At 41.7% G+C, this 20,207-nt stretch overlaps 1 protein-coding gene across 2 annotated transcripts; it reads right to left on the bottom strand.

Moving 5' to 3' along the window:
• Positions 1 to 535: 535 nt before the first annotated feature.
• On the bottom strand, positions 536 to 19,812 carry LOC149306846 (matrix metalloproteinase-17-like). 2 transcript variants are annotated; one of them, XM_089537781.1, is made up of 11 exons: positions 19,731 to 19,812; positions 13,790 to 14,204; positions 12,851 to 12,983; positions 11,573 to 11,750; positions 8,752 to 9,035; positions 7,812 to 7,988; positions 6,874 to 6,964; positions 5,417 to 5,499; positions 4,162 to 4,314; positions 2,993 to 3,136; positions 536 to 2,092 (listed from the first exon to the last, which is right to left on the bottom strand). In XM_089537781.1, the coding sequence occupies exons 2-11, from the start codon at positions 13,976 to 13,978 to the stop codon at positions 1,794 to 1,796; spliced, it is 1,731 nt and encodes a 576-aa protein (XP_089393907.1). In that variant the 5' UTR covers positions 13,979 to 14,204; positions 19,731 to 19,812; the 3' UTR covers positions 536 to 1,793. The 2 variants fall into 2 exon arrangements, with proteins under 2 accessions (XP_089393907.1, XP_089393906.1); XM_089537780.1 differs by having other exon boundaries at positions 2,993 to 3,250.
• Positions 19,813 to 20,207: the final 395 nt, after the last annotated feature.

A 20,207-nucleotide genomic window follows, 5' to 3' on the forward strand; every position in this document is an offset into this window, starting at 1 on the left:
AGCAGGGAAACCCCAGGTTGCTTCTGATGGTTGAGCTAGTTGGATACCAGGAGTCCTAAAAATTCCCAAGAACCAAGAAGAATCAAGATTATTTTAAATTATTTTTTAAAAAATTGGTTGAATAGTGGAATAACAGAGTGCCAGCCTGGCGTAGTGGTTTGAGTGTTGGATTATGACTCTAGAGACCAGGGTTCGAGCTTCGAATCCCCACTTGGCCATGGAAACCCACTGAGCGACCTTGGGCAACTCACATACTCAGCCACAGAGGAAGGCCATGGGGAACCTCCTCTGACTCAGTCTTGCCAAGAAAACCCTATGATACTGTAGGGTTGCAGTGGTGTGGAAAAGCGCCTTGCCTTTCTGCTGCCTTCCCAAGTACAGGAGAAGTGGAATTATCCAAAACAACTGACAAAAGTCCTGGTTGCTACTTTTTAATTATGAGCAGCTTTCCCCTTCCTTCTCTGGCAGTTTTGGGTGTGTTTATCACCTACACCCATGACAGTTTGGTTAATCATACTAAACCAAAATGAACCAATTGTTTTTACATGCTTTTAATAGTAATACCTGTCAACATATCCCCTTGGCTTTTGATCCCCCTTTCATGCCTCTGTCAAACCTTGTTATGGGCCCCATCCAATTCAAGAAAGGCAAGCTGGGTGGACTAAATAGAGCATTTGTGTCTGCTTGTTCAGAAGGGGTCACAGACATGTCAAGTTACCAGCAAAATCCCTATTAACAACAAAAAATGTAAGCTGCCTGGTAGTGGTGAGTTGACTGACACCCATCCCTTTCTCTCTCTTCAATTTGTATTTTAAAGAGAAAGGGCTTCACTCCGGCTTTAGGCCATTCAGTTCTTTCAACAAGAGTCTCTACAGTCTCTAGGCCACAATGAGGCTTTGTCGATCAGCCAGGCAGATCCTGGCAAGTGATTCTGAATCACAGCACAGCTGCACTGATGGAGCAACCACAAGAAAGTGTTTGCCATTGTGTTCTTTCTTAGAATGACTCATGGTTTCCCAAAAAGCAGGCCTGTTGAAGGTGCCAGTTGCTTGTGGAGAGGTGATTAGGGGCTAAAGCACTGCTGAAGGATTTGCCATCTTCTGCTTTTAAGAGGTGCTTTGAGACACAAAAGGAACTCTCCAAAAGGTTGGCTGTGGGAGGGCTGGTTTTGAGGTCTTCCACAAAAAGTGCTGCAGTTGTTCCATATAGCAGTAAACCTCAACCTTTGTAAGTAAGTCTCCAGTTGTGTTTTTTGGGGGGATTTCAGTTCTGGAAACTCTTACCATTGGTCATACTGGATGGGATCTGAAGTAGCTGAAGTTCAAAATTTCTGGAGGACTCCCTCCTCATTGTCATACAAGATGCTCATGGATTCTTCTAAGCAGGAGACAGGAACCCTGTAGCCCTCAATAAGTTGCTGAATTGCAAGTCTATGTTGCCCTAGCCAGAAAAACCAATGGTGAGGAATGCCATTCGGCAATATCTGGAAGGCAAGACAATTCCCAGCCCTGTTCCCATCCTTTTCCATTGTGGAGGGACATTCCAGATCTTGTAGGATCTCACCTTCACTTCCCATTTCATTTGTACAAAAGAGCTACTTATTGAAGAATGCTTTCCAACCATGCACAAGAGTCCCACCCCAAAGGAACTGCATTCTACTTGCTCACTACATCCTGTTTCATTGGGATGTTTCTCTTTTTTGTTCCTTTTATCTTGCCACAGTAGTATGACAATTGTGGCTGGAACGATGAATGATGCTCACAGAGCAAGGACAGGGTTTTTTTCCCCCTTTCCTAAGCAAATCCTTGCAGAGCCAGGACAGTGATAGGCAGGCAGTGAAGCAAGGTTGATGAGAGTGTTTGAAAGGCAGAACAAAAGCACGCACAGTGCTCAACCTCCAGCTGTGGACCACGCAAGTCTGGATGAAGTTCAGCTCTTGAAGCAGGGCTGGTAGGCATGCTCCTGGGAGGGTAGAGTTCACTTGAACAGTCCAGCCAATCCTTGGCTATTGAACGAGGGTAGCCTGCCTGGAGCTGGAGAGTGTGCTGATCAAACTTCCAGTACTCCTTGCCTTTAAAGGCATAGAGTGTTCCTGCAGCAAGACAAAAGTGTGTCGGATGGGCATTAGCAGCAAATTAATACAGCAGTACAGACTAAGCAGCAGAAATGGCAGATTATAGAATAGTCTGTAAGATCAAAGCAAAACTGTGAAAGTGTTTCAAAACAGCCTTGCAATGCTCGATGAATGAAGTTCAGATGTTTCTATTATGAATAGATGCCTCAATCCCTCTATTTCTCATGATCAGGGCTGAAAAGCATGAAACTAGAAGTAGAAGCAGCTTTCTTAAGGGTATGGCCAGATTGATAATAGCTGCATTCCCATGTAATGTTAAACAAGAGCTTGGACAGCAACTTCCCAAAGAGTTTGGTTTAAAATGACAACTCTTGGTTTCTATGTAGAGATAAATTGAAAATGATAGAAACTAGAAGTGAATCCTGGTTTTTGTCCTTGCAGTCATGCAGAAGGCAGAGTGGAAAAGGAGGAACATACAAGCCCACAGCTTTGCTAGGGTTTGCCAAGGCTTGCTCATGTGGCATTGAATCATAGTTTAGCACATGTAACCCTAGACATGTTGTTGGATTATAGCACCCATCATTCATCACAATTAGATAATGGGAGTTTTAGTCCAACAATATCTAGAAGGCCACAAGTTGCCCAGCCCTAGTGAATCATTGTGTGAACCAGGCCATTCTTTTTCATGGGACTTCTCAACATTTGATGGAACAGAATGATAAATATATCCCCCCCCCCAAAAAAAAAACCCACTAAGAAAGGGTAGAATAGATAGTGAGATTAAAGATATTTCACTGTTTGAGAGACACTAGACAGAGCTGCATGCTACTCCAGATAGTGAGTTGAAAAAATTCAAAGCAGGGCTCTGAAAAAGTGTCATTGCAAGAGGAATAAAGGGCAAACTGATGCATCACGCACCATCATTTTCACTGAGCACAGCATCTATGGATGTGGGGAACGGCTCCCAAGGTGCTCTTTGGAAGGGAAAGCCTTCTTCCATGTGTCCTGTGGCTTCGTCATAGCTCCAGTGAAGATCTCCCTTGAAGAAATAGGTTTTCCTGTCTGGAGGCCATGAGAAAGCACCATCAATGCCCCCTTGTGGCAGCCCAAAGTCTGTGACGGGGCGTGGGTAACCCTCTTCCACGCCAGTGTCCTTAAAAACCCAGTACAGAGGCCCTTAAACAGAGACAGAGATTGAGAGAGAGGGAAAGAGAGAGACAAAAATATCACTAAAGTTACCTTACTAAACCAAATCCTCCCTCTACAGTCCTGTGGCACCTTAAAGATATATTATGCCATAAACATTCATGAACTAGAGGCTATTTCAATCTTCCTCAATTGTTTTCCAATATATTGGACTAAAGCTCCCACCATGACCAGCCATGCTAAATGTGGATGATAGGAGCATAAGTACAGGCAAAACCGATGATGGAGCATAAATACAGTCCAACATAAATACAGGCAAAATTAATTAAGGAAGTATTTGCAACTTTAGCAATGTTTAAAGGAAACAGGGTTGGGATGGGGACAAAATGTTGTTACCCAACAAAACCAAAACTTGGAAATGTTAATTTTTAGACTACTGGTCATATTGGATGGAATATTCTGAGAAACATATTGCAAAAATGCATATTTTACAAGTGTTGAGACAAATCATTAGACAGTGAACACTTTTTCTCAAATTGGTCTCTTCCAGATATGTAGGACTAAAACTATCATATTCCCCAATTAGCTTAACCCCTTATCCCCTGTCTGCCACCCTTGCTTCTAAATTGCTGCTTCTAAAATGTAGTAATTTGGAGATACAGTATTTCTTTTACCATTTCTGTGTTTTTAAGTATAGATTTTTTAAAAAGTTAAAAATGAACTCCTTTGCAAAGAGTAACATCGCACTGTCCAAATAAGAAATAACAGCAATGTTATGTAACCACTTTCTTAATTTATAGCAAATATATATTTAAAAATAACATTTGAATTGCAGCTCAAGAAATCAAACAGACGGTGTTAGCTGGGGGATTCTGGGAGCTGTAGTAAAAAATCCTATATTCTTAAGTAAACCCAGTCACCTCATACACAAGCGCTCTTACCACTGAAAAAGAGGATGCGATGATCTGTATGCCTTTCATAAACGGCATTTACTTTGCGGAGGGTAGATGGGAGGCCTCTCCAGAAACCGGTGATCAAGGCTGGACGCAGAGAGGTGAGATGCCGACTCTGGGTCAAACGCCAAAAGTACTGACCTGCCATAGATGAGAAAACAGAACAGAGAAAGAGACTGTGAATATAACCTGAAAAGAAGATGCCATTTTGAGAACTCCCCATGACAAATTTCTTTCTTGTGTTGTTTCCGACTCATGGTGACCCTAAGGCGAAATTATCACAGGGTTGTCTGAGGCTTTTCTTAGTTTTATGTTAACTGAGAACGTTTTCTTTTATTGATTGTTAATTTATAATTGATTGATTGATTGATTGATTGATTGATTGTTGTGTGACCAAGTCATTTCCAACAAAATGGGAACAACATAGCAGGTAAACCTATCATGGGGTTTACTTGGCAAAATTTGTTCACAGGTGGTTTGCCACTGCCTTCCTCTGAGGCGGAGAATCTGTGAGCCGAAGGTCACTCAGTGGGTTTTTATATCAAGTGAGAATTTGAACCCTGGATAGCAAATTATCAATATTGACAAATTACTGTTTGGTAATTATTGCTTGCAGTACTACCAACAATTTTTCCATTCAGTTGATAACTTCTTATTTGTAAATATTTTGAGGAGGGAGGACACCAGCCGGGTAGATTTTCACTGATATCATTTCTAGACAGTAGTTGCGGTCTAAAATTCCTGATGTTTCACCAGCATCTGTGACTGGCATCTTCTCTGAAGATGCTATCCACAAATGCTGGCGAAACATCAGGAACAAACTCTTCTAGAACATGGCCACATAGCCCGAAAAGCCCACAAAAAAGTATGGATGCTGGTCTTGAAACCCTTTGACGTTTTTATACCAAATCAGATCATTAGTCCATGAGTGTTGTTTACATTGACTGTTCTATAGTGTTTCCAACAGTCCTCCTTGGAGATGCCATGGAGCTTTTACATGCAGAGTATGAGCTCTTCTGTAAATGAAAGCTCTAATTTTCAGTTAGAGTTGCCAGAATGAAAATGGGCAAAGGCTCCTGTGCCTTTAATGGTTCTGTAAAGAGGGAATTTCAGCAGGTGTTGCTTGTTAGTTGGTAGTGTGATCAACAACACTTGCTGAAATTCCTTCTACTACACAACCATTAAAGGGTACAAGAGCCCTCGCCAGTTTTTCAGTCTGGCAACTTTATGTTCATATACAGACCTTTAAAAAAGAATGTTTCCCCTCTGATCTGAGCCACAGCATCGACATTAGAGGCACAACGATCAGGAAATTCCCTGTCTGATCTGAAACAAAGAAAGGGGGAGAGATCACATTTAACATAACGTGATTTCTGTCTTGTACTTTTTTAAAAGCATGGAATACTGGACTTCTGTTCTTCAGTAATCTTCCATATCACTCCCAGGGGGTATCAGAAACCTTCCAATGAAACAGCTGCTTACAGAATAACCATGTAAATACAATATATTCAACTACTACTACTACATTATATGCTTATCTGCTAGGAGTTTTTAAAAGTATGTAATGTTCTCCCACTCACATTTTAGTCTCATGACAATCCTATATGGTAGGTTAGAGCACACGATGGAGAAGATGATGATGGTGATGAGCTTTATTTGTAACCTGCCTTTCCCCCAACAATGGGACTCAAGGCAGCTTACAAATTAAAATAACTACAGTATAGTTAAAAACAATCAAAATTAAAATCGAATCAAGCTATTAAAATAATTGATAATATAAAAAGGATATACATAAGCCAAAAACTGTACAATTTAAAACATAACAGGAGCCTGTTAAAAGCCATTTCCTGAATAACCTTTATTCCTGTTGGAATAAAAAAGATAAGAAGAGTTCAGATGACAATATGAGGTGAAAAAGCCAAGATAAGAATGAGCCTTTGGGTGCATACCCAGCTCCTCCAATTTTTCTTTCCAATAGGAATAAACAAAGTAGAAAGTCTCTCATTAATTAGTCTCTTTTAGTTGAATTGGAAAGAATGGCTTACATTTTAGAGTAAGCCAGATTGCTAAACCACAGTTTGAAGCTGGCTTGATATCTATCTTGTTCCAAAGCTCTTAATTATAGTTTTTTGGCTTCAGCAGGAAAAAAAACCCCTATCCATAGTGGAAGGCTTTGCAGTGTGTTCGCCTGACTGTAAACCGAAGAACAAAGGAGCTGCATGAATACATACACAGCTTTTTATACTGAGACATCACTATCCAGACATGGTTTTTGTAACTGGACCAATGTCAGCTAGTCAGTTTTGTGGCCAAGTGGAAATTTAAACCCACATCTCCCAGGTCTTAGTCTAACAGTACTATAGCAGAGATAAGGCTCCTTAATTGTGGTACCAGGACTACTTAACTAGCAATGATGATGGCATCATCTACCAAGCCCCCTCCACTGCTTTGGAGCTTAGCTGCAATCCTGACAGTAGATGTGATTCATTCTTCTACCAAAAATATGTTGTTGTAAGTTATTCTTGTTATTATGCAAAGTATTTCGATGTGATGTGGTCTTGAACTGGCAATTAAGACCTAAAAGACCTGGGAATTTTCAATTTTTTAAAAATTATCTGACAGATGTATAGAGAGACTACAAACACAGACAACCTTTTATTTATCCATATGAAGTATATTGTTCTAAAGGCATTTTCTAACCTGAGGGCAGGAAAATCATGAGGCAGAGAGAGAAGATCTGGGAGCAGCGAGGTTACCTCTGGTTTCTCTGTGGGATGAAGAACTCTGCTCCCTGGTTTTTACGTGCATGATAAAAAGAGTGAAAGAGAATATTAGTAAATGCATTGTGGAGGGAGCATGTTTATTGTAATATCCTTCATGGAAATGTGTCATCCTTCCAACATTGTTGGATTTAAACTGCAATCAGCCCTAGTGAACACAGCCAAATGTGAGAGAACGTGAGAGTTGCAGTCCGGCTATATCTTCCCCATCCTTATGCTGAAAGTGTTTGCTGTCAGTGAAGGAAAAGCATACTGTTTCACCTGTCAAATTAGCAGGAAAAGGCTACATTTTCATACACTTTCTGATTCATCCAGATTTGGGACTGGCTTTTTTCCTTACCTGTGTTGAGAAGGGTCTGTTAGGACCATAAGTCACAGGAAGAAAGATGAGATAAGCATTATTCTATGGAGCTCAGAAAAACCCTACAACTCTGAATTCGATTCAGCTGTCAGGATTTGATCAGTGGAAAGCAGTGATTACACTGGTTTCAGAGAATACCTTCAAAATTTATCACTCTTTGACTGCCACAGCTTTTAAGACTCCTGTTTGACACACCCTGGTTTATATTCTAGACTAGAGCCAAAGCAGGCAACTCCAAGGTATAGCTCTGCAATTGCTATCCTCCATAACCATTAGCCATGTTGAATAGGGTTGACTAGAGCTACAGTCCAATATTTGGAGCACCAGTAATGATGGATTTCACTTCCCATCATCCCTGAATAACAGCCTTGCTAGCTGGAGCTGGTAGTGTTTAGAGTCCACCAATATGTGGAGAGCTTCAAGTTCCCCTTTCCCATCTATAGAGACTTGGATGAGGTCCTTTTTAATGCAGATCACCAACACTAAGCTTTACATACCATAAAGATTCTGGATCTCCGTACAGTCATCTACATGCAGCTGGTACTGCAGTGGGTCTCCCACTGGGCCCTGGTAATAAGGACGCATGATGGAGTGCTTGGAAGGGGAATGTGCCAAGCCAAGGCTGTGGCCAAATTCATGAACAGCCACTGCAAAAAGGTCAGTTCCAAAGTCATCTGTCAAAAGATGAGAGAATGATTCATCAGATACTAGATGCCAGATGGGGGAACAAATAACAAAGAAAGCACCAGGCAGATCAGTCACTGAATCAGATGGTATAAAATGACATTGAGTCTGATCACCTTCCTGCAGGCAACTCAGATAGCTAACCTATCTGTGTAATCCAGATTGCTAGAGACAATAGTCGACGTAAATCAAGTGCAGAAAGGAATCTGCAGAGTAATGACCTCCAATTGCCCAAACAAGCAAGCAAAGTGGCATGCTAAAAGCCATTCCCTGCAACAATTCCTCATATTTAGCCATTAGTTAAACCCTAAGCAGATTTGGCCCACGTCATTTTGCTGCTTGAGGTACATGACAAGATAGCATAACTTCCCATTCCAGTTACAGAAGCTGACTGGACTCCTCATCAACAGGACAGCGCCCTCTCCAATGCCCGAGTCAGTGGCTGGGAGCTTGGCATTCACTGCTCTGCTCTCCAACAGACAGAGCTCAAGAGGAACTGTCTGGGAGCTGCCTCTCTTGTTTCTAAGTATCTGCCAACTGAGACAATTGCCTCATTCTTCCTGTTGGTAAACTTACCTTGAGCATGACACAAGCTGTATTCTTCAAATCTCCCAGGGGGGAAAGGCAAAAGGGCGGATACATTCATCTTATGGCTGACAGCACTACCTCTGCTGTCATGGCTTCACTCGTTCCTCTTCCTTAGATTAAGTTACTCCTTACCTTTTTCAGCCCACCCTTTGTCAGTCAGCTCACCTGGTGAACGAAAGGTCCATTCCTCGTCACTGTCAAAGTGGACATTGCCAGCCCTCTGGGGGTCTCCTGGGAAGAAGGCATGGGCCACCATTCCACCTGGACCGTCAAAGGGGTAACCGTCTTGATGGTCCATCCGGAGGAACTCCACAGAGATGTCAGCAGTGTGGCTGCCCACCTCATGGAAGTTCAAAGGTGTGGCTTCACTCCAAACCTTTAGAGCATAATACATTAATGTCCGTATGGTTTCTCGGCTGAGATGGGATTCCCGTGGGTATATCTTCACCCTGAGGAAGAAATCATGTGAGGTGAATGCAACCCCTGCCTTGTTTGGTATGGAAGAAACATTAGGAGCCCTAGCTGGATCAGACATTTTTTAAAAAACCTATATTGTTTAGCACAAGGATAAGAACCATGTAGCACTTCAGAGACTGTTAGATTGCAACTCCCAGAAGTCCTAGTCCATGCAGAGGAATGTTGAAAGTTGTAGTCCAACAGACTTTGGAGTGCTACATGATTCCTGCTCATAATTAGCATATTGTCTCCCACTGTGGCAAACCACACATCCAGAAATTAAATAGAGTGGAATGAAGTAACTGTGAAATGCAACCATTTAAAGTTTACCATGTGATAGCTCTAATGCAGAATGGTGTCTGTTTCAACGTCCAAACAGATGGTAAGCCAGCAAGACACTTTAGAATTGGAATCAATTGACAAATTTGGCTGCACTTCCCAGGGCCTGAACGCTTTCTCTCTCCATGGAGTCTAGTGGGCTGTAATTGATTGTCTCATTAAGGAAAGCAATTGCCTGCTACTTTGTTATGCAGTTTAGTGGTCCACCAATTGCTGAGCAAAATGTTTCATGCACCAATGATTGTTAAGTTATGGTACTTTAGCATTTTTAGCTCCAGTTGGAATTCATTACCAAATCTGAGTTTTGCAGGATATGAACAATTTGGCTGCATATTATGTGCTATGCTTTCCAGAAACATTCAGTTCTCTTGTATTTTTATGCACTTTGGTTTATTATATACCATAAACATGCCTCAGGATAAGAAGATTTAAACAACAGGTTCAGTTTTGTCTCATGTCTATGGCCTGAACAGGGACAAAAGTTCTTTATTAATTTATGTACATATATAAATCCCAATATCAAGAGCTCTCAGGGAGGCTAACAATAGCATTAGCAGGTTAAACAGTCTAAAAATAGCAAGACAGTTTATGCTAAAAACATATTAACCAATAAAATGAATTAAAACTAGATTTACATTTTTTTAAAAACTATATTTCTTTCAGTCAGCTCACCTGGTGAAAGAAAGCTAGGGCCACAGGAATGGCCTAGGGACTGTATGAAGGCTATAGGATGAATTTTGTCCACTACAACCAGCATGGTTAGTAGTTTGAGTGCTGGATTAGGGCTCTAGGAGACCAGAGTTTGCTCAGCCATGGAAAACCAGAGGGTGATCATGAACAAGTCACGTTTTGTGAGTCTTAAAGGAAATCAGTGGCAGTCCCCCTTCCAACAAATCTTGCTAGGAAAACCTCATGATAGATGTACCTTAGGGTCACTATAAATCAGAAAGAATCTGAGGGTACCCAATAAAAACCACTGTAAACATGTTGCTATCTCTTGAGTGCAAACAGAACCATTTTGCATGGGATCCTGCACAGCAGCACTCTTATCAGGGATAAAACATTTGGTTGTAGTTTCCATAATTTAGCGTATATAGGGTCTACACACTTTTTTGCCATTTCCCTCTCACACACACTCACTTCTCCATGGAATCCCAAAACACCCAAGACATCTTTGTTGTCTGCATTTTCTTTCTCGCAGACTAATTCTGTGCAAAGACATATTTGCATCTGTACAGCAGTGGTTCAGTATTTTGGAGCCCTTATTAAAAAAATTTTATGTGAGAGAATGAGTTAGAACAAAGCTGGATTATAACTCAGAGGAATGGATTGGTTTGTTTGGCCAATCTCTGGTTAATCTTTTGCTCTGCATGTGCCTGAGTGACATACTGGTGTTACATGGTTGTTATACATCACACAGCAATGATCCTGAAATCTCTGTGGAGGATTTCTTCTGATGAAAGGTTTAACTGTTTGTAGTATGATATCGCATTCACTAACATATTTAAACATCCCAGGTTTCATAAACTGCATTTCTCTTTCACATTAGCAAAAAGTGAATCACTTCACTTCTGTTTGCATAACAGGAACTTCAAACAGGGTAAGCCATATGTTTGGAGAGAGTGAGGCAGGGTGAAAACAGCAGATTTGGAGTACTATAAAAGGACAGAACACAGTTAATTATTTGTTGGCATTGTATTTTTTCTGGCAAGAACAGAAAGAGGAGTTGATGGGAGTTTCTGCCACATGTGACAAATATCTTAGCCGGTTTTTGGTATCATGGGCTTTACATGAGTGAGCAGGAGATGACATTTGCTGCTTCATCTCTACTAGCAAAAGTTCAAGGGCCAGGATGATGTTACACAATTTGTAAAGCAATTTGTGTTTCTCTACTGTACTGTACTGAATGTTTCTGTATGGTAAATAAAGCCCATGGTATATATGAAGCATGACTGACAAGTGTGGAATGTCTAGCAGAGAATGTATGATTGACAAGTGGAGAATGTATTTGCAAATAGATAAAGATTGGCCAAGACAGTGAGAGTGGGATGAGATTGAGAAAATCAAATAGGAATGGACCAGATGACATGTATGGAAAGGCAACCTCCTCCCACACCACTGCCAATACAAAATCCTGTCCCAAATCCAGATGCAGTGCATATTCCCAAGGTGTGTGCATACAAATGCTTACTTCCAGGAGATGTTCCTCTTATTCCAAACAGAACCAGCATTCCTTTTGCTGCGGTTCTTCCTCCCTTTTTGCCTTTTCCTCCTCCCTTTTTCCCTCAAAGGAAGTTTTTCTGGGAAGGGAGTGGTAACATCAGGCAGTGAACAGCGAGGCATTCGGATCAGGTTCAACGTGGCATCATCTGTTTGAATTGAAGGGAAGGGAAAATAAAAGGCAGCCATAAACAATGAAATATAAAGCAAATAATAAGCCAAGGTGCCATCACTTATGGCTCCAAAGAGGTTTTATTTCTGGACTGCACAGTATGCAGAATCTTGAGAGTAGAGATAGTACAGACCCATTACTCACTAAAGTGATAAACCTCAGCCTGCAGTGCACCTGTTCAGACCATAGGTGAGGATTTACCTAACTGAATATTCTTTCATGTATACATCCCATTCACAGTCTATCTAACCTTCTTTTCACCATGTCAATTTTCTATTTGAAAGGCATTGTTTTACAGAAGTGATTTGGACCACTACCACCAGGCAGATAGGTTTTGGAGTCCTTGTTGGCATTATGGTAAAACATTAACAGGTGTCCTGTGGTATGAAAGAGTTAATTTGTATTAGTTTTGCATGAGCTTGGTAGTCTGAGGTTGCAAAAAGATATAAAGGCTGGGAAACAGTCTGGGAGAGTAAATTTTCTTTTTTTTGCTTATCTGTTTGCACAGTTCTCAAAGCAATGAGAGGGGAAAGGGTTCATGTTTGTGTGTTTCGTTTCCTATATAATTCCTGGGAATATATTTTCCATCAGCCTCCCTCATGGAGCATGGGAAGTGTATGTGTGCACCCCAGTCCAAGTGCCCCATATAGTGAGCAATGGAGAATTTTATTACTGGCCAATGATAGTCTGATAAGAGTTTTGGGCCCCAGTTCTACCACTGATTGTAAGAGGATGCTGTCAGTGAAAGGGCTGGGATGCTTCTCTGCTCTGTACCATCTTACTGCACCATCAGTAAAGCTTATTTTATAACAGCAATGTGTATCAGTGTTCAACATCAAATGAATTCTTGGGGAGGCCTAGAACCACATCCAGTTCTCACAAAGGTAAAAAGACAGCACTCAGTTACATAAACTCCCATTTATATTCCAAAGTGATGCAGCCCCAATGTAGTTTTTCCAACTCAATAAGAATTCAACCTGGGATTAAATACAGTCTGCCTGCCACTTGTAGCCCCTGCAAGCAAAATATATACTTTCACTGAGCTACTAAGTAGAATTCTTCAGATTGTTACTATACCTGGGATCCCAGTTTCCACAATGCCTGCAAAACGCTGCATGACCCGGATGGCACTTGTCACTGCCTCCCACGTTTGCAGCTGGCCTGTTGCTGGATCAGATGGAGGAAGGTATCCATACTGCATCAGCCATTCCTAGGTAGAGGTGACAGGTAGAGAACACTGGTCAATATAGCTGCACTTTCCCTTCTAGGAACGATATTGTGTTAGCAGGCAACTTCATGAGTTTAGCACCTGCGGTGCATCTAAACTGAGAGAAAAATCCAATTTACCTTCGGGTTTTCCCAATCCCCAGTGACCATGGGCTTGTCTACACACACCAAGGTGAGTTCAGGAGAACTGTCCACACACAGTTCTACCTTTCAAATCCATCGCTTCTGATAAATTGCAATATACGTGGCCACAAGGCTATGGCCACTCCAGGTTTTCCCCATTTCTCTCATGCATGGGAAAGTATGTATTTCTGAACTACTCCCTATGGCCTCACACTGACATCACTATGGAGCATAGTCCACATGCATGTGAAAATATCCTGATTTTCTACTCAAACCCAGGATAAGCCCCTACTGAAGGAAAATGCTTGGATTCGGCCCCAATAGTCCTAGAAATTGGATTTGTAAACTAGGTAAGATTGTTTTATTTTGGCCCATGTAGATGCACCCCAAGAAAAATCTGTACTGAAAAATAAGCAGGTGGTTCTATCTTTAAGTCATTGTGTTTGTGTGTGTGGTAAATGCATCCCAGCACAAAAAAAACTACAAATTTTGCACAACGTCCCACCCGCCCACCCATATTTCTGCAACATTTTAGGATGTGTAAATACCTGATTAAAACTGCAAAATTCTTGCCTCTATGCAAAATTCTTTCCAAGAGGATTTTGCTAAGTGCCAAGGAACCCATTTTTAAGCTAGGAAATTAATATTGCTTCTTCCTCTACTTACCACTATCTCTCCACTTTCATCTGTAGGAGTGGGCACAGGATTGGCATTGGATGGCAAAGGCAGAAGCAGTAGCAGTGAAAAGAGAACCAAGTACACAGAGGTGGCTGACGGCTTCTCTTCCCTGCACTCCAGTTGGTAATGCTGCGTCATGAGATGTTTTTTAGGCAAAGAGGCTTTCCTAGTCTCCATCCAGGTGGCACGTGATACTTTGGTTAGGTGCCTCAGTGCACTGGTTCTTCTAAGTCTAAAATAAAGATCCCCAAAAAAACATTTGCAGCTCAGCCAATCTTGCCTATTTATCTGGATGCCTTGCAGTCAGCTCCAGTTCCAGTTCTGTTGTCTTCCTTAGGTGGGTTCTTGGGTGCAAAAACTCTAAGATTTCGCAAGGTGAAAGCGTTGCCTCCCATGTCTGAGCCTAAGTGTTAAAAATGGCAAAAACACATCATTGTTTTTCACTGAGTCATTTGACAAGTATATAATCTTCCTAGCTATTAACACCACCATTTTCAAACTCTTCTACCCCACATGTATTTGTGCATTACATTTTTATCCTGCTGTATTGTTAAAAGTACCAGGCCGCATAACTGATTCTCTGACTTTTCCCTTGCAGCTGTGCTGTGAGGCAGGGCAGGCAGAGAAAGAGTGGCCGTCCCAATATCAACCATTAAGCTGCATTGTTTTGTGGGTACGGTAGTTGAATCCATTCATCCTTGCTTCTGGTCTAGTATTCTAACTGCAACACTGCACAGATTTTCAAGAGGGAAGTTTACATTCTGAACGTCAACCAGTCATAGTTTTCTAGGATTGTAGGTCAACAAATGAGGTGAGGGCAGGAGGTTTTCATGAGCTTTTCCACAGAAAACATCCAAAAGTCTTCAAGTAGTTTTATGCAACAATAATCAAATCTTTGTTTACTATTACTAAGTCACAAATGTTATGGTTTTTTTCTGGGTGGGTGGAATCAAAGGCTTTTGAAAAGGTATGTGCACTTACCTGCTTGTGGGATCAGGGCCAGGGAACAAGGCTCACATCCCCCATTAAGCCACAAACCAGGGCTTTAAAAAAGTTTCTTTTTGGACTACAACTCCTGGAAACCCACTGTCAGTAATTGCTGGCTCTGATATTCTGGGAGTCTTAAAACTAATCTTTCCAGGTTTTGCACAAGGCCCACTAGTTAAACCTTGATTCAGTCATTATTTTTATAGCCAAGCCTCTCCCGGAGGGCTATCAGGAGGATAAAGTTGGAGTTTAGTGGAAACCATGCCCAATGCCCAAAACTCTTTGGAGGAGGGGTGGGATGATAGGTAAATATATCAAATCCATCTTAATAAAAGAGCTCTTGAGTGTTGAAAGGCAATGATGGCAGGGTTCACCGTTTACTTTGGAGTGAGTTAGGGGAAGAAATAAGAGATTTACAAGGAAAGGAAGCCAAGAGAAGAGAAAGCTGCTGAATTGCAAGGAAATATACTTAAGAGTTGCCAGCCCAGCTCTTAGCATATTATCCTCCTTGCCTCAGGATTTCTGGTAGCTGACAAAAATAATACAGGATAAAATGCCAGAGCTCCACTATAGCCTTTGTGCATTTTCCCCCACCATATTTTCCTGTGCCTATTACATTATATTAGAGCCAAATTTATAATTGGTTATTATTTATTATAAAAAATCTAAATTCTACCAACACCACAGAAGACTGCAACTGTATTTTGGAAATACCATATTTACCCCATAGTAGGGAAGACTGAGCAGAAGGCCTGTATGTCTGCTCCTTATACTTTAATGGGTTGAGGTTGTGTATGATATGTATGTATATGTGTGAGAGAATATTATTAGGACCAGTTCTGCACAATCCATCCCAAACAAAGATGGCCAAACTGATCCCTGAGCAAAAAGGTACAGGAATAATTTGGGCAGCCACACCCTGGCATTATTTTTTCCAAACAGAAACCATACTTTTTGGTCCAAATACCTGGTAGGTCACACAGGCACCTGGTTCCCATTGCTTCTAGCCCAATAGGGCCAAAGTGTTCATTGCTTTCAAAGACTGGGCATTAGAACTTGGTTAGCTCTCCTGTTTTAAATTGTGCCATTGTCTCCAACTCCAGTTATCAAGCATCGTAGTGGCGCATGAGGGAGCAAAATGGGGACATTGCCCCTCCATAAAAATTCTGAAATGAAATTTTTCCTCGGTCCTAAAATTTCTGCCATTGCAGTAACTTAAAAATTCAGTTGCGTGTTTAGAAATACAGTTTGGGTATCAAAAAATAAAAGGAGCAGGCAAAGTTAGCAAGGGAACATGAACAAAGTAAATATAAGAGTTGTAGGTGTGTGAGCAATATTCTTTGCAATGTTAGAAATGTGGACACTGAAGGAAAATTTCATTTGGGGAAATGAATTCTTGTTTGGGGACAAAAAGAAGCTACATTTCTGGGCCATCTAGAGTATCCTCAATCTGAAACGATTCTCTCTCTTCCCAAAGACCAGGAATTCCAGCATAGATTTGTGCATTATGTTACTAGGGGATTTAACTGCAGGTCCTTCTATTATATCCTCACTACCTATTTGCCTCAGTTCTCTATATGACAAACTGGAGTATTACATTTACTTCTGTAGTGACTTGCCCAACTTCACTCAGTGGATTTCCATGGATAAGCAGAGATTCGAACCCTGATCTCCAGGGTTATAGTCCAACACTCAAACCACTACACCACACTGGCTTTTAATAGCTATACCTACTTATATTTTGCCTGTGCTATTGAGTCTCTGTTTGTAAGGAGTTTATCACACAGAGGGCGAACTGGTAAAATCTCGTACAGAAACGGGATTTTAAAATCCAGGTGTTGTTTGTCAAATGGCGTGAAAGAGAAATAACTCAAAAATAATCCGAACGGAAAGCTCCTTTGTACTTTCAGAATTTAGCAAAAGTATAAAGGAGCTGATTTTGATGACTTTGCATTCAGATTATTTTCATGTTATTTCTCTTTCACGCAAATATCATCTGAAAAACATCCTGCAAATGTGGTTTTTTTTCAACTTTCTGTTCTGGTTGACCTCGAACGTCGTCTGAAAAACAACCCGCGAATATAGGTTGTTTTCAGTTTAAATTTAGTTTCTGCACAGGGTTCGTCCCATGTGATAAATTCATAAGAGAGAACCAGTTTGCTAGAATTATTCAAGGGTCTTGCTTCACACCTTCTAGACCAATACTTCACCCTTTTTGATATTCCATGATGCATTAGCTCAAAAAGCATGCCAAAATTAATGAGGAAAAAAATCCATGTTATGCTTTGAAAGAGATTTAATTTTGCAAAAGAACACCTTCTGAGTAAATATGTACCTAAAAAATGGATAATTGAATGTGAATTCCAATATTATTTTTTAAAGTGAAAACTGTAGATTCATACACGACTGAAGTGGAATAGATGTATGAACGAGAAACGGACGCAGACCGGAAATAGTCTGAGTGCCCTGTCCATCCATCCCTGCCCTGCTCTCCACCCGCACCAAGCCCCATCCCTCCCATTGTGTCCATGATGGTCACTTCTCCAGAAGGAGAGAGATCCCTCAGGCTCCTTTCATTTCAACAGGATGCTCTCCTCCTCCTTTCCTTTGTTCCAGCCTCCGATTCACTCTATTCCATCTGTAGGCATGGAAGAACTTCCTGGGAATTTAAGAGAGTGGTCCTGATTTAGTCATTTTAGCATCATAAAAAGGCAAACTCTTACTCACATGTTCCAATGTGCCAAAAAGTAAATCCATTTCATCTCCTGACTGGTCCCCTAGTTCCTCTGCTCCATTAAAGGGATCCCCGTTGGCAGAAATGAAGATGCTCTGTGGGAATAGGACTGCTTGAATCGACCATCTCTAGGGTGGGACAAAGACCCCTTCCTTTCCCTCCGCATCCCACCAGAGCCCAGCCCAGTTTGGAGGCTGGAGGGACGCTGCTGCTGCTTCTGCTGTTGCTCTAATCTGCTTTGCACAACTTAATAAACAGCTGCAAACATCTCCTAGCTTTGCACTTAACTGTTATTGCCTCTGGCAATGCTTTTTTTTTAATGTGCTTCTTTAATAACCTGAAGTTCTGAGGCTCATTCGGGAGAAAGCCTCTTTCAAATATAGATGGGGGTGCATATATATTTCGCCTGTACATTAAAAGGCTCACCAAGGAAAGGCAGGGGGAGTTTTGATGGGTGCGTTTCAGAGATGCACATTTAACAAAACCTTTGTTGGACTAACTGTGCAAATGCTATAGCAGAACGACTTGGCTTCCATTTCCTTTAGTCTTGGTCCGGCACCTGTTTGCCACTCTATTAAATATTATTATTATTATTATTATTATTATTATTATTATTATTATATTTATTGCATCCCTCTCTTTCCCCAGAACTTGGACTCAGAGCAGCTTCACAACATTAAAAAACAGTACAATTAAAAACATAGAAAAAGATACATTAAAAAGGAATTAAATTATTACAATATTAAAAGAGGTAGTTATTGAAATAATAAAACACATTATACACACACACACACACACACAAATACAGTGGGCCCTTGGTATATGCTGCGGTTTGGTTCCAAAATCCATGGATGCTCACTTCCCATTAAATATAATGGAAAAGGACAATGGTGTCTCTAATATAAAATGGAAAATCAAGGCCTGCTATTTGGAATTTAAACTTTTTTGAATATTTTCAAGCTGTGGATGCTTGAATCCATGGAGAAAAAAATCTGTGGATAAGGAGGACTGACTGACTCATTCATTCATATATATATCTATTTTATAGTGTGTGTGTGTGTGTGTGTGTGTGTATGCTTTTAAAAGATTGATGCCATCCTTGTGGAATTCAGAACAGACTTTGCTGTGGTGCAAAGTGAGGCTTTACAAATATCTATGGCTCGTTCCCACTATGATTTACTTCGAATTGCAGACTGGGTTAAATGTCTGTGGTCCCCACTTGCCACCAGTTTTGATCCTATTTTGATCCGGAGTAAACACAGAAAACCCACTTTTATTTGACAGTACTTCTCTCGTGTAACTATTTGAGCGCTGGACTTCTGGAGAACAGGGTTCGAATCCCTACTTGGCCATGAAACTCGTGACCCTGGACAAGTCACACTCTCTCAGCCTCAGAGGGTGGCAATGACAAAACCCTCTCTGAAGAAGAAAAACCTTATGATGGGGTCGCCATAAGTTGAGGACGACTTGAAGAAGGCACACAACAACAACAACAACCAGCAACCAGCAACAACCACACAAGGCGACCAGGCTTGGTCCCCCTTTTCCAGGACATGTCCTCCATTTCATTTCAGAGCTGCGCCCTGGTGCCAGAACCAACTGCAGTCCCCAGACTTCCACAGCACTGAGCCATGGCAGCCAAAGTGGCGTCAAACCAGATTATGTCTGCAGTGCAGATGCAGCCTTATCCCCAGAAATTTATGCTTCTTAGTCCTGCTCCAAATGGAGGACATTTGGGAATCTCTCCTGGATGGAAGCCTGAAATGGAGGATGCGTCCTGGAAAAGGAGGACCAAAGTGTGGTCACATTGAGGTCAAAAAGATTCCCACACAAATATCAATTCATGTTTCTTAGTCCCAAATGGAGGACTTTGAGGGAATCCCTCCTGGACAGGAGTTCTGAAATGGAGGACACGTCCTGGAAAAGTAGGACCAAGTCTTATCAAGCAGAGGTTTAAAAAAACCACACTGATAGAAATAGCAGTCCCTGCTTCTGGGCATCAAATGGAGGACTTTTTGATATCTGAAAACAAACGCTGAAAACCCTCCTGGAAATATCCATTTATGCTTCTTAGTCCTGCTCCAAATGGAGGACCTTTGGGGAATCCCTCCTGGAGGGGAGGCTGAAATGGAGGACGCGTCCTGGAAAAGGAGGACCAAAGTCTAGTCCCCCGGTCCTTTCTTTCTTCCAGTTGCCAGAGGGTCTTACCTGGGGGCTTCCTGGCCAGAGCATCCCTTGGTCCCAGGGCAAGGCAAAGGCAAAGGCAGGGCAGAGCCTTCCTCCTCCGTCCTCTCCGGGAAGAAGGAGGAGGAGGAGGAGGAGGAAGAGGCTGAGGTCGCCCAGGGCTAGGAGGCAGCCAAAGGAGGAGCCTCCACGCCTCGCTAGGAAGGGCAGCAGGAGGGAGGCAAGCAGCAGCTGAACAGCCCGGTCCCTCAGAGGCAAAGGAGATGATGCCTCAGCCTCCCAAGGAGCTCAAAGGAGGGGAATGGCACTCCTTGCCCAGAGGGAAGCATTGGAGAATATTTGCCCATAGAGAACCATTGCAGAATGCTTGCCCCTATACAATCATAGGGAATTTTGGGGCCATAGGGAATCATGGGGATTAAATCCCCATTACTCTCTATAGGCAAGTATTCTCCATGTTCCTCTCTGGGCAATCCCCAATTATTTCTTATGGACAAGTAT

Source organism: Sceloporus occidentalis, unplaced genomic scaffold (assembly GCF_023333645.1).
Source record: "Sceloporus occidentalis isolate IW3139 unplaced genomic scaffold, rSceOcc1.0.p SCAF_9, whole genome shotgun sequence".
NCBI lineage: Eukaryota > Metazoa > Chordata > Lepidosauria > Squamata > Phrynosomatidae > Sceloporus > Sceloporus occidentalis.